This window comes from Anolis sagrei, chromosome 3, assembly GCF_037176765.1.
Source record: "Anolis sagrei isolate rAnoSag1 chromosome 3, rAnoSag1.mat, whole genome shotgun sequence".
Taxonomy (NCBI): domain Eukaryota; kingdom Metazoa; phylum Chordata; class Lepidosauria; order Squamata; family Dactyloidae; genus Anolis; species Anolis sagrei.
In genome coordinates this window covers 16,728,358-16,743,049 of record NC_090023.1, presented here as the reverse complement: position 1 = coordinate 16,743,049, position 14,692 = coordinate 16,728,358, and the positions used below count along the sequence as shown (strand labels likewise).

At 39.5% G+C, this 14,692-nt stretch overlaps 1 protein-coding gene across 1 annotated transcript in view; it reads right to left on the bottom strand.

Annotated features, from left to right (window-relative positions):
* Positions 1-14,692, bottom strand: part of LOC132772240 (putative N-acetylated-alpha-linked acidic dipeptidase) — a 48,646-nt gene that overhangs the window by 12,509 nt on the left and 21,445 nt on the right. The window contains exons 8-13 of the mRNA XM_067466513.1: positions 12,241-12,339; positions 9,540-9,625; positions 8,964-9,083; positions 7,686-7,768; positions 6,032-6,095; positions 3,979-4,046 (exon numbers count right to left, since the gene is read on the bottom strand). Of these exons, the coding sequence (XP_067322614.1) occupies positions 3,979-4,046; positions 6,032-6,095; positions 7,686-7,768; positions 8,964-9,083; positions 9,540-9,625; positions 12,241-12,339 (520 nt within the window). The remainder of the gene's footprint in view (positions 1-3,978; positions 4,047-6,031; positions 6,096-7,685; positions 7,769-8,963; positions 9,084-9,539; positions 9,626-12,240; positions 12,340-14,692) is intronic.

Below are 14,692 nucleotides of genomic sequence, written 5' to 3'. Positions count from 1 at the left end.
ATTTATTTATTTATTTATTTATTTATTTAGGGTATTTGTATCCCGTCCTATTTCAGCCTCCACAGAGGGACTCAGGGCAGCTACCAACCGGCACAGCAGTACCAACAACAGAACAAAACAAGCATAAATATGCATATTATAAAAAACAATATAAAAACATTATAAAACATTAAAACAGTTCGCCAATTTAAGCCGTCATCATAAAAGCAGTCTATCATAGTCCATTAAAACAGTATCTTTGCCAGAAGTCAGTCTAGTCCGCAAACACTTCATCCCATAGCCAGGATTTCACTTTTTTCTGGAAGGTCAGGAGTGATGGAGTGGATTTGATCTCATTTGGGATGGAATTCCATAGCTGAGGGGCCAACACGGAGAAGGCCGTGTCTCTCGTTCCCGCGAAACGCGATTGGAATGGTAGAAGGACCAGGAGCAGGGCCTCCCCTGATGATCTTAAGGTCCTAGGTGGTTTGTAGATGGAGATACAATCAGACAGGTAAACTGGGCCAGAACCATTAAGGCAGTGGTTCTCAACCTGTGGGTCCCCAGGTGTTTTGGCCTACAACTCCCAGAAATCCCAGCCAGTTTACCAGCTGTTAGGATTTCTGGGAGTTGAAGGCCAAAACATCTGGGGACCCACTGGTTGAGAACCACTGCATTAAGGGCTTTATAGGCTCAAACCAGCACTTTGAATTGTGCTCAGAAGCTAATAGGCAGCCAGTGGAGCTGGTGCAGCAAGGGCATTGTGCGCTCTCGATACTCCGCTCCTGTAAGCAACCTGGCTGCCGAGCATTGGACTAGCTGAAGCTTCAGAACAGTCTTCAGAGGCAGCCCCATATAGAGTGCGTTGCAGTAGTCTATTCGTGATGTAACCAGAGCATAGACCATCGTGGCCAAGTCCAACCTCCCAAGATACGGGGGCAGTTGGTGCACAAGTTTTAATGGGTAATTAACATTACCAAGATATTTCAACATACCTACATTTGGGATAGAAGGATTCTGAGCATTGTTTTTAAAATGAATGTGTGCAAAAGAAAAACTGTCTGATTTCCCCATTCCTAATGAAGACATGGACTTTTTGTGGAACTGGGTTTTTTGCTGCTAACATGTAATGCAGTTCAGTCAGTAACCCGTATGCAGCTCAATCCTAAATTAGATTCACCAATGCAGTAATTAAGTTTCTTCTTTTACACAGTATCATTACTCAAGTTGTATTACCTTTGTACTTTTAAACATGAAGTTATTTATGTCTCTAAGAGGGAGGTGGTTGGCTTTAATTATAGTTTCTCAGCAGATCTTTATCTCTTAGATTAGCTCTGAGGTAGATTTAAAAGAACAGTCAGGTTTGTAGTTTTGTTATTTACGCAGAGATCCGTATCTGTTTTTAATTTTCTTCACCTTTATAGAATTCCCTTTATAAAAAGTCTATAACTCAATGACAAGGACAATGTTTTGCATTCATAGGTCTAAAGCTAATTGTTTGTACAAACTGGATCAGACCCAATCAAGGCAATGCTTTTCAGATTGTAATTTTGTTGGTCTGAATCCTGTATTGAAGTTAAGTCTTGATAAGTAGGCTTATGTATTTAGGAATTAGAATTGGGCAGTTACATAATCTCCATATTCATTATAGGGCTGCTGTCATGTTACAGGGGGGCAAAGCCAGAAAAGTGTTGATACTGATTGGGATGAGGATTGGTCTGCACTGCACTCCATGTATATCAGGCACCAAACTGCACCAGACACTTAACTTTCTATGTATTTTCACAATTTGTTAAAAGGGTTTCCTAGCACCTATGTTATTTAATGGCGCTCCGTGCAGTCATGACGGCCACATGACCTTGGAGGTGTCTATGAACAACGCTGGCTCTTCGGCTTAGAAATGGAGATGAGCACCACACCCCAGAGTCAGACATGACTGGACTTAATGTCAGGGGACTACCTTTACCTTATGTTATTTAGCTAAGTATAGTAGGTCCTCCACATTTATTGGGGTTAGCGGTAAAGGATCCTCACAAAAGTAGAAAAATGCAACTTTTAAAAAAGTCCCTTTTTCCCTTGAGAGAATACCTCTCTAGGAATCTCTAGCACAACTCTGCCAGATGATCATAGAATTGCACTGGAGCATTTACAGATGCCTAGAGAAGTTATATCTCTAAAAATCCTTGGTCCTCCAGCATAGTTCTGTGGTCAGACTCTGGTGGAAGCTGATCACAGATGACCTAGAGATTCCTAGAAAGAACATATTCCTCAAATCCACAAATAATAATAAAAAAGTTACACCCACAAATGTGATGGGACAACTGTTCTAACCAGAAGATGGTTGAACCTCAATGTCACAATGATTGGGAAGGAAAGAGAAATAATAATAGTGGGTTGTTGTAGGTTTTTTCGGGCTATATGGCCATGGTCTAGAGGCATTTTCTCCTGATGTTTCGCCTGTATCTATGGCAAGCATCCTCAGAGGTAGTGAGGTCTGAGGATGCTTGCCAAACATCAGGCATTTTCTCCTGACGTTTCACCTGCATATATGGCAAGCATCCTCAGATCTCACTACCTCTGAGGATGCTTGCCATATATGCAGATGAAATGTCAGGAGAAAATGCCTCTAGATCATGGCCATATAGCCTGAAAAAACCTACAACAACCCAGTGATTCCAGCCATGAAAGCCTTCGACAATACAGAAATAATAACACTTTATTTGTATTTCTATCTCCCCGAGGGGACTCAGGGCAGATTCTAGCATACACAAAAACAAGACATATATTCAATGCCTTGAAAGAACTTCCCCTTCGTCCATGGGTCTGAGGATGGTGGTCATCTCCATTTCTATGCCAAAGAGCCTGCATTGTCTGTAGACACCTCCTAGGTCATATGTCCGACATGACTGCATGGAGCTCTATTTACCTTTCCACTGAGGCAGTACCTATTGATCTACTCACATATTGATCTACTGAGATTCACATGTTTTCAAACTGCTAGGTTGGGAGAAGCTGGGCTAAAAGTGGGAGCCCAGCCTGTCCCATGGATTCGAACTGCCAACCTTATAGTCAGCAAATTCTGCAGCTTAGCGGTTTAACCCATTGTGCCACTCTGGCCTCTAACTAGGAAGCTGGTTAAGTATATGCATAGATCTATGAATAATTAAATCCACAAAAGTTAACTCACAATTATGGTGGGCTGACTGTATATATAAAGTTATATTAAGGACTAGGATGTAAGATTCCAGAAAATGTTTATTATATGGAGCTACTCTAATGGGGATTAACAATTCGATCTACACCAGTGGTTCCCAACTTTTTTTTTATAAAACCAGGGATCACTTTGACCAGGGACCACTCCCCAACATTAGTACCAAAAGGATTATGAGTCAGTCTTTGGTAAACTTTAGATTCAGTTTGGTTATTTGGGGTGCTGATTCAGAAAATTGCATTGGATAGACCACATCAGCTCTAGTTTCTGATACAGAACATATGCCATCTATTAGTTACTATCAGCTCACCCCCAAAGAACCATATTTAATGATCTAGAGCTGATGTGGTAGTAGTAATCTTTCTGGATAGTCATTCTCTTCCCTCCTGACATCCCCATTGCCTTGACACTTATGAGAGGGTTTCACAAGACCAATTGTTCTCGTTGCTACATGGTTTTGAGGCAACAGTGCAGTAATGATGAAGCCGCGGACCATATTTTCGTTCTTGCAGACCATTGATGGCCCACGGACCACAGGCTGGGAACCACTGATCTACACCATAGAAATTGTGAAGGGAGTTGGGGAGACTAAGCAACTCCCCATCTATGAAGCTCATTGGGTGATTTCAGAACAAACATCTTTTCGGCCTCACCAGGTTGTTTTGAGAACGGTAATAGAGAAGACGATTACATTTGGTGTGTTTAGGTCCTTGATGGTAAAATAAAAGACAATAAAAGAAGTAAAATTAATTAATATGTTTCTTCACAGAGTGATACGGGTTTCTTACCTCCTTAGTCAGATCATATACAAGGCTATGCATCAGTGGAGTACAGTCAACTCGAAGGGTATAGTTTCCTGGGGGGTAGAAAGAAGGAATTGTATCTTAATTCTTCTTTAGATTGAACGTGATCTTTTCCCCTCTTAAACATGTTACAAATAACATGTTTTGAACTTTGAGCCTCCTTGTAGCCGCTTTAAGTCTCCTTGTGGAGAGAAAATATTAATAAATATAACAATAAACATAATAGTAAGCATTTTAATAATAATACATCCAATGTATTTTTAACTATGTGATTATGTTGCCTTTAATTTGTTGTTAGACTACAATTCCAAGAATTCTCAAAGTATTACAGTCAATGGGACAATGAATAATAATAATAATAATCTTTATTTGTACTCCACCACCATCTCCCCAAAGGGATTCAGAGCAGCTCACAGAAGCACTCCAAGTGCCACATGCAGACAACAATACATAAGTATAAATACAACGACATAAGTATAATAACAGTGCATAAAAATCTCATTAATAAAATTATATAAAATTGAAAATCATAAAATTCCTAAAATGCAATGAGACCGTCGGCCGGCTATCTGTTGTAACAATCAATCAAAGTGCGGGCCAGTACTATCAATGATTCATCACAGTGGCCATAGATTACTCAGGAACAAAGGCCTGACTGAAGAGCCATGCTTTTAGACTCACCTGGAAGGCCTGAAGAGAGGGAGCTAATCAAATTTCCTTAGGGAGGGTATTCCAGAGCCAGGGAGCCACTACCAAGAAGGCCCTCCCCCTCGTCCCTACCAACTATGCTTGGCACAGAGAGAAGGGCCTCCCCAGCAAATCTTAATGCCTGTGCCGGTTTGTTGGAGGAGATGCAGTTTTGAAGATAGGTTGGCCACAAAGCGTATATGGGAAATGCATTTTAATTTTAAAAGTTCAAAATGGTAGCAAACATCTTCTTTCAGTTGAGAAGTGGAAGGGTAGAAGATCACAGAAAAGGAGGCTATCATGGATTCTACTTTTTAAAATACAAGATAAACCTACTATAACATCCCAGACAGGCAGTTATCTAGCTTTGCTAAGATATCTCCACTGAAGCAATCAGTTTCATAGAACACCTGACTCTTTGGCTCTTCTGTTGTTTCTCTTCCATTCAGAATTGTCCTTCTCCAACTGTTTTCTTTCTACAAGAGAAATGATCTGGAAGCTCTATCGGTGTAATTAAGTGTTTTGGTGTCAAGTTTGGATGAGTGCATGTTATGGGCAGAAAATGGAAGCTAGCGGGTTTAGCAATTTTGTGTAGTCTTCAGAGCCTTCAATGCCAGTTGAAGGCTCTGAAAACTAACTAACCACAAGAAGAACCAACAAACATCCACTAGACATTGTCTAATGTCTCTGTCTGGCCCTATTATTATGCTAGTACAGTAAGATTTGTATCTTATAGGTAGGTGTTTTTAATTAATAGGTAGATTAATTATTTTAGCACAAAGCTGGTCCAAGTCAGTCTATTTGTGCATACAATCTGTTGTACATAAATAAACAAATAAGAAAAGTTATTGGATTGGACTACAACTCCCAGAATCTCCAACAATGTTAACCATTGGACATGTTGCCTGGGAAGATTCTGGGAACTGTAATTTAAATCATTAACTTATCCAAGCTCTTCAAATCGAAGTATGCCTCTTTTATGCCTTATTATGCACTTTCCAGAGATATCTGTGTGCCCTAGGCAAAATTAAGAGTAAAAAATTATTTGGCTTGTTTATCTTCATGAAGTCCTGAACAACAATAAAGCAACAAAGCAAATAAATAAATAAATAAATAAATATTCAGTTCAAGATCTTGGAAATTCAACTCTCAGCTAGCTTGTTCAGTGGTGAAATATGCTAGTTGAAATGGTAATTCAAAGACTTTGAGAAGGTCAAAGGTTCCCCTTTCCAACCACAACCAAAATAGTCAAATTACTGAAGAAGTGTAACCATTTGCAAAGCAAACCATCATTATGTCAACTTATCTATTATATCATTGCTTTCTAGATAAAAGATGGTGTATATGTTACCTTCTATGGAGGAATCAGCATTAATATATGCCACTGCACGCTCCTGTAGTATTTTAACATTTTCCTACAGTGGAAGAAATAGAAAAACAAATCGATGCTACTGTCCAATGCAATAAATTGGTTCACACATGCAATCTCATCATTTGCTAACAAGTGATGATGATGTGGATGGTGATGATGTTGGGGAGCATTTGATGTGGATGATGATGATGTTGGGGAGTGCTCCATTCCAGATTTAACTTGATATTAGGTATTACATTGGGCATCTCCAAAAGCTCATCCCAACTGGAAAGCCTGCTGCCAAACTTGGAATTCCCCCGAGACCTTTCTACTGTCTCTCCATGTCTCTATCTCCTTGCCTGTCCCCTCGAAGGTATTCAGCATTGACAAGAGGGATGTAGTTGATTGGAAATAGTTGAGCATATTGTGCCAAATGAGAAACACAAAGTAAATGACAACAGCATCAATATCAACAAAGAAGTTGCCCCACTTGTTACAAACCCACTGAGAATGTATCTTCTCACCACCCCCCCCCCCCCCACATATCATAGACCCCTTCTACAGTAGATTAACTGCCACCAAGTTGACTTTGATTTCTGGCAACCCCATGAATAAAAGCCCTCCAACTCACCCTAACATCAACCACCCTGCTCAGGTCTTCAATCCATCTGGAATGCATTCTGCCTCTTTTCTTACTGCCTTCTACCTTACCAAGCGTGATAGTCTTTTTCTAATGAGTCTTTTCATGATATGTTCAAAGCACAATATCCTCAGGCTGTTTCTAGGTTGCCAAAATATAGTGGATTCACCACTGAACTGCAGTGGGGAGTTCATATGAAGCACAGCTGGATTCGCAAAACAATCACTGTATCTACCCCAGGCATGGGCAAACTTCAGCCCTCCAGGTGCTTTGGATTTCAACTTCCAGAAATCTCAGCCAGCTTACTGGCTGTTAGGAATTGTGAGAGTTGAAGTCCAAAATACCTGGAGGGCAGAAATTTGTCCATGCCTAACCTAGCCATTATTAAACACTTGAGGAATGCAGGATGTATTCCAGAGATTTCTGGAAGCTTCAAAGTGAAACCATAGTTTCTGAGATCTGGACAGCTGGATTGGGTCAAATACAGTGGCATTATCAACACTACTAATAGTACCACTGTGTGTCACCACCAGGAAGCACCTCTCTCCCAGATGCTTGCAAGAGACATTATATTTTTTGTGATATTTCTAGCAATGAGACGTGTGATCAGAAATGCAACAAGGCTCTGGAAGATAGCTGCTTGCTGGCAGTGATACAATGGCAGCAGCAGCTCTGATATACCTCAGATCATCTGGTGTTGTAGATAGCCAAAGAGCTCCAGAGATGCTCCCACACTGCACTGGAGCAACTCCAGAGCCCAGTATACTGGATTTATCTAATAGGTGTAGATGCAGCCTCAGTTTAGCCATCTTAGTTCCTATCTGGTCCCTCACATGAACATTCTGCTTTGGGTAAACCATTCTCATTCTCAGATTCAGCTTACTCCATCACTTTGCTTCATCTGGAACTCACTTTCCTCAAAAGATTGATGCAAAGAGAACTCAATAATTCATACAAAATTATAATTTTAATATACAAAGGCTAAGGGAAATTAACAATTTCCTACTGATTTACCTCAGCCCATTCTGTTGAGCCTATCAAGCCAAACTCTTCAGCATCCCAGCTGGCAAATATTATTGTTCTTCGAGGCCTCCATCCTAGAGTTGCAATATTTAGAGCACCATGATCATTATGATATTAAAAACCAACAACATATTATCAGAGCATTAAGCTAACAATCAAGCACTAAGGTGGCCTTTTTTGCAATGTGATCGTATGTAAATATAGGATTTTACCAAAAAGAAAAATCCAGGTGATGGAGATCAAGTTTTTAAATAAAAAACAAAGTAGTTTTTCCAAAGACTGGAAAATTATTGGTTTAGGTCACAGCTCCCAGAATCTCCTTGCCAGCATGGGGGATTCTGAGGGTTGAGGCTCAAGTTATTATCTTTTTCAGCCTCTGATTCTTGTTTGATCTGAATCTGACATGCCTGGCAAACACATCATTCAGACGTAAACATTAGACCATAATTTTGCACTGCAGAAACATGTCTGTGATAAGGTTCAAAACGACACATTCCTTCCCCATTCTCTTCCTCTAGCACATCTAAAACAGTGGTTCTCAACCAATGAGTCCCCAGATGTTTTGGTCTTCAACTCTCAGAAATCCTAACAGCTGGTAAACTGGCTGGGATTTCTGGGAGTTGTAGGCCAAAACACATGGGGACCCAAAGGTTGAGAACCATGGATCTAAAACGAGATTATTGGAAATATTTGCTTCGCCACTAGCTGTAGTTAGTGTTTGAATCTAGAACCATGTTTAATGTTGGTTTATTTTACTCTTGAGTGTGAGAACAGTGCAATCCTCCAGGTTTTCTGACATTGAAACCTGCACCACTTTATCCAGTTTACATCTAATATTAGTCATATTACAATTTTATCTCAAAATCTCAATATCGTAGGAAGAGTCAGCCTCTTGCAAATGGGTTTGCAAATGAACTATTAGATTAACTTGTAAATTCATCAGAGCAATGTCCCCACATGTCATAGAAACTATGTACACTTAAAGTTATTAATACATTTTGATGAGTTTTCTAATGATATCTGACCTGCTTCTTAAGTGTATTCAAGGTTTTCATTGCCTGACTTATGGTTAAGATTGTTTTGGTTCTGCTACTTGTATTATAAATACGGTAAATAAATAAGGTAAATTATTCCATTTGTTTTTATTGTTTCATATTTCTATTAACTACTTTATTGTTGAATACTTTGAGAGAAGGCAGGATGCCTTTCCACTCTCCCGGCAAGCACTTTGCAAACAGATGTATGGGTGCTTCATTCTTTAAGTCTTACCTTCCTGTTTCAGCTTCCCGAAACTTCTGACAATCTCATGAACGACAGCAGCTCCGCTTTGAGGGTCAATCCCACCAAACACCCAAGAGTCACGGTGGCCACCAAGGATAACGTACCTGTCTAGCACAATGAAGTTTAGAAACAATTTTGAAATGGGGGTGCTACATTATCACTATTTAGTTAAGATCTTACTAAAAGTCAGACCAATCTAGAGGGAAGAGAATACAAAACATTCACTCCATTTAAAAAACCTTCCCCTCCAGCTGTACTGGGTGGATTAATGGACTAGCTCATTGTTAAAGTGACTTCCCAAATTAGGTTACTTCTTAAGAGGTGACATGTTTTTTAGGATTTGGATTGGCACCATTAACCCAAGCTGGTCCTTCAGCTGCAGTGCCTTTCTTGGTTGGGCTGCTACTTTGTCTAAGTGACAACAATCTTCTTGGTTCTGGTGTGTTTCTGAATGGCATCCTCAGTCACCAATGCACAGGGAGCAATATATAGAAAACCACTTTACATTGAGAGAGGCCATTATTCCATGTGGTACTTACTGACTCTGCAGAAGAAAAGCTTTACCTGGCTCTATTGCACCTCGGAGAGTACCAATCACATTGTAGATTCTTCTCACTTCCTTGAAACTGTGGATATGCATTTTGACTTTGCTGATAAAATTTACCAAAAAAAAAAAAAAAGGAAAAAAGAAAAATAATTAGATTTTTTAAAATATATCTTTAAAAATTTGATAGCTCAACACTGGAAGAGAATAGATTTGAAACTAAAGTAACTTCAAACTTAAACAAAGAACCTACTTCACTATTATTTTCCAATAGTGGCTGCTGTGTGTTTGGGGAAATGGAATCTTGGCTGGTCATAACTTGTCCAAAAACGCAGTCAAAGTAAGCCTGACATCTGGATGAAAGACCTCTGAGTCACCTGATCATCAACAGCTCTACTAAGATCATACATACTCAAGATTGTGGCTTTCTTGTATGAGTCTATTAAAATGACATGATTAAGATGTTAGGGACAATGGTAAGTTGTTTCAACATCTGAGGTGGGAAAATGTGTGCTGTCTTGCTTTCTTCTCCATTCCACCTGTCTCCTACCTCCTCTCAATCACAAGCCTCCAAAGGCCTCATTCTGAGGGTTATCTCCTTTAGATGACCAGGGAGACCAAGAAAGGTCTCAATTTTAATTCTGTGACTTCATCTCTATCAGCCATGTGACAGCGCGAGTGGCGCCACCTGTGTGTAGAGAAAACCAGTGCAAAGGTTTAAATTTTGTAACATGCCCAAACTTGCCTAGTTTGTAAATGTATAGTTGGATTGGTTATTTGTAGCTGTCAATCAATGTTGTTGCACCAGTTAAATTGCTCCTCCTGCTCAATTGTTTGACCCCACCTCTTCCTAGAGAGCAGGACAATGTTTCCTTTTCCATTCCACCATCAAACTTTCTATCAGATGGACGTGTGAGAGAGATTTGGCTTGATTAAGTCCTTGATTAAGTTACCTCTCAGCACCAATTTGGAGGTTCTTACCCTTGAGACTTATGCTTCATGTTCAGATCAACCTGGATGATGTCGAAAAGTCTCAAGCGCCTTCAAACCAGTTCTTTGGAACCAGACGAAGGCTTTGTGCCTTCAAAATATAGGCCATTGGAATTGGGGTTGTGATTATTCCGATAGTCACAGCCATTGAGAAAGAGGGACCTGGAAAGGCTTCTCAGCTGCAAAACCCCTTGGACCCAAGACAACCAGAGATTGTAATGTATATTTATATTTATATATTTGTAATATATAATTGTAATGTATATTTTCCTTTACCCCTTTGAAACTTCCAGCTTATTGCCTTAAAGAGCTAACTCTTTGTGAACAATAAAACCTATTTTGAGTTATCTACAGTGTTTTGGTCCTTGGGAGTTCCAGTTTTCCTAAAGGAAAGCAAGAAGCAATCCCCTGGGGAAAGATGTCACGTCCATGCCTATTTCACTAAGAGTTATAGCCCCCAGGCGCGATGACACAAACTAGTTGGTTAGCTGTTCTAAATCCTGGATAGACAAGCTCTGAAAGGCAGGAGCGGAGATACCAGTTTTTCATCCCCAGGGACACAGTGATGCATTAAGCCCAAGAGGAATGGCATTTCATCGTGTTTGCCAAGAAAGGAAAAAGAAAGGACTAAATAATTCTGTGGGATGTGTTGTTGAAGGCTTTCATGGCCAGAATTACTAGGTTGCTGTGAGTTTTTTCGGCTCTATGGCCATGTTCCAGTAGCATTCTATGCATTCTCTCTTACCACCCTGACTGGTACATATAGGGAGGAACATAGGATTAATAATAATAATAATAATAATAATAATAATAATAATAATTTTATTTCTTGCTTTCCTCTCTTCGTGGCTCAAGGAGGGTTACAGCATAGTTAAAACGCATAAACATTGTAAAGATCCTATAAATATACATATTAAAGGTATTTTAATACATAGTAAAACATATTTCTATTATCTGCATATTAAAGCATACATAAAGCCTTCTTGGTGACTGCTTTCCAGTCTGGGAAATTCCCTTCCAGGGGAGTTGGGTAGGCTGGCCTCTTTCTGCTCTTTCTACTAATAGAAAGATACCTCTTTAAGGAAAATAGTTAAAGCCTTCGGGGAGAAGGGGTAATATAGTAGGACTCTACAGTTTTAGAATGCTGGTGTGGAAATAGGGTTCAAAAGGTTCAAAAGATCTTGTTTATATTCCTGTGTGTGGAACATTGCTTTTAAGAAACTCAAGTTATAGTACCATTCTCTATAAAAGTAAAGCCTGAGAATTTATTGAAACCACTACGCATCTTTACTGTTCAAGAACAAAATAAAAACCTCAAATTCTTGTTTTATTTCACCTAAAGAGTTTGTATGGCTTCTTGAATATTTTGGTGAAGGAGGTGGCCTATGAATCAATGAATGGTGCCAGCAAAAGAAACCTTAACAATGAATTGGTGGCAGCAAAGAAATATATAATATACAGTGGTAGCTTCCCACTGTCCTGCCTCATGTGTGGGTGTCCCTTGTCCACTCATGGCCTTGGCTGGCCATATCTGTCGTCCTCATCTTTATTGCACATGGCATTGAATGTTTGGCTCTGTATGTACTGTAAACCATCCTGAGTCCCTACGGGAGAGAGAAAGAGGTCTAGAAATAAAGTATCATCATCATCACCATCACAGGAGGCCTTTGGGATACAGAAGTCTCACCCCTTCTCTCAAATTGATCCAAAATTGTATCTTCCCACACACACCTTTTGGAAGCACTTCCTTTAAAGCCAGGACCAACATTGTAAGACACAGAGAGATTTCCCTTCCAACTGTCATCTGGTGGAGGAGATCCACCCATGTCCCTATTGGAAAAAAGAGAATAATACAAGGTTTTAACAACAACAACAACAACAATCTTTATTTATACCCCGCTGCCATCTCCCCAAAGGGGACTCGGGGCGGCTCACATCAGGCTAAGCCCAAAATTACAAAATAAAATACAGATACAGCAAAATAAAACACAAAGAAACAAAATACCATCAAAATGAATACATAACATAATGAAATAAAATAAAAATTTCCGAAATGACATGAAAGAGAAATGGAGGGAAATTTGAGGGAAATCATTCCCTTCAAAAACAACAGCAAATCACAACCAGAAGTATCCCCCCCCCCCTAATTTTCCAACTTTTCACCAATGATAACTGGGACACCCATGGCCAAGCAATACCAGAATCAGGTGAAACAGGCAAAAGTGACTAATGAGGAAGAACAGGCAAGCTAGGCCAGGCTGTAGCAGCTTGCTTCTGCCTGAGCGTGCTGGGAAGGACTTATAGGAACTGTAAACTGAGGATGACAATGGAAAATGAGAGGAAAGGAAATAGAATCATAGAATCATAGAATCAAAGAGTTGGAAGAGACCTCATGGGCCATCCAGTCCAACCCCCTGCCAAGAAGCAGGAATATAGCATTCAAATCACCCCTGACAGATGGCCATCCAGCCTCTGCTTAAAAGCTTCCAAAGAAGGAGCCTCCACCACACTCCGGGGCAGAGAGTTCCACTGCTGAACAGCTCTCACAGTCAGGAAGTTCTTCCTCATGTTCAGATGGAATCTCCTTTCTTGTAGTTTGAAGCCACAAAATATAGAACAGATCTTCTTCTCAGCTGTTAGACTGATATACCTGGTTATCTCTCTGAATTGCAAGAACAAAGATATGCCAATGCACAAAACATAGAGCAGATCCTCTTCTCAGCTGTTAGCCAGGTATATCAGTCTAACAACTGAGAAAAAGATCTGCTCTACACTTTGTGCAATCACACATCCCCGCTCCTGCAGTTCAGAGAGATAAACTAGGACATTTAAAATGTTGGAAATAGCAACCTTCTACAAGCCTCCTATACTAGTGATTTGTTATATATATAATTATGATTGCTTACTATATTATATATTTATGATTTAGTATGCAGTTTCCCCTTAACTCTATGTTGTTTGAGGTTGTGGGTGGGACTGCAGACCATGCGACCAGATCTGGGACTATTCAGACTGAAACTCCATTTAAGAAGTCAATAAAATAATATTAGATCAGCCCCCTACCTCTTGGCCTTCAGAAAAAAAAGTAAGAACGTGGTATGGGACAAAGCCTTCAGATAGTAATGGTAGTGCAATAAATGGATATGGAATATGTGCAATGACAACTGGAATGGCTCTGGATTACAATCTTGGACTGCATGGTTTTAATAATTGGTGTAATATTTATATTTTTTAATTATTTGGTTTTATTTGTTTATTTAATTGTATGTTGTTTTAAAGGTATTTAATTGTTGCCTATGTGTAAAGCCACTCTGAGTCCCCCTCAGGGTGAGGAAGACGGGGTACAAATATGGCAAATAAATAAACAAACATATTTTGCATCAGTACAGTTTAGAGTTTTACTTCAGAAGCAGTACAGTTTAGAAGTCAGTCAGTGCCGGTATGCTGCAGTATATAGTCAGTCTTTATTGAGTCAATTTCAGTAAGGTATTAGCCTGAAAAGAGTGTTTTAGTCTGTATGCAGCAAAGAGGAGAGCAAAACAGAGTGCATTAGAGAACAGATTGTTTAAACTATTAACCAATAAGAAATGTACCTGTATGCTGAATACATGAAGTTTGTAAGTAAATCAACTATATAACTTTTAACAAAGATTACTTATTTTTGTTCTCTGGAGAGCATGATTTAAAACCAATATATTTTATGGGAGAGTAGTTGTTTTTTGGGCAATTGAAATAACACTTCTGAAGATCTGCTATATATTTTGTGCATTGGAATATCTTTTTTCCTTACAGAGAGATAATCAGCTATAGCAGTCTAACAACTGAGAAGCCTAATTTGCCTCGTATGAATACTAGTGGATATTTACTAGGCATGAATAAGTTCGGTCGGAATCTTCGTAATTTGGAATAAATTTGGAAAGATTTGCTTTTTGAAGCGATTTCTAAGTTTTTAAGGAAACCGGAAGTTCCTTTGCCCTTCCGAAGCTTTTTCTGCCATGTCTGTAATGAAGCGGTAAGTGAGTCAGAAATAATTCAGCTTTTCCCCACTTCTGGTCCTCGGCCTCGGCTCAAACCAGAGAAACCCCTTTAAACCAAATTTCCTCCCTTTCCTCTATCCCTGCTTATGTCTCAAGACAGAGAAGCTGTTTTAAACCAGAGTGGATGAATTTCCTCACTTTCCTCT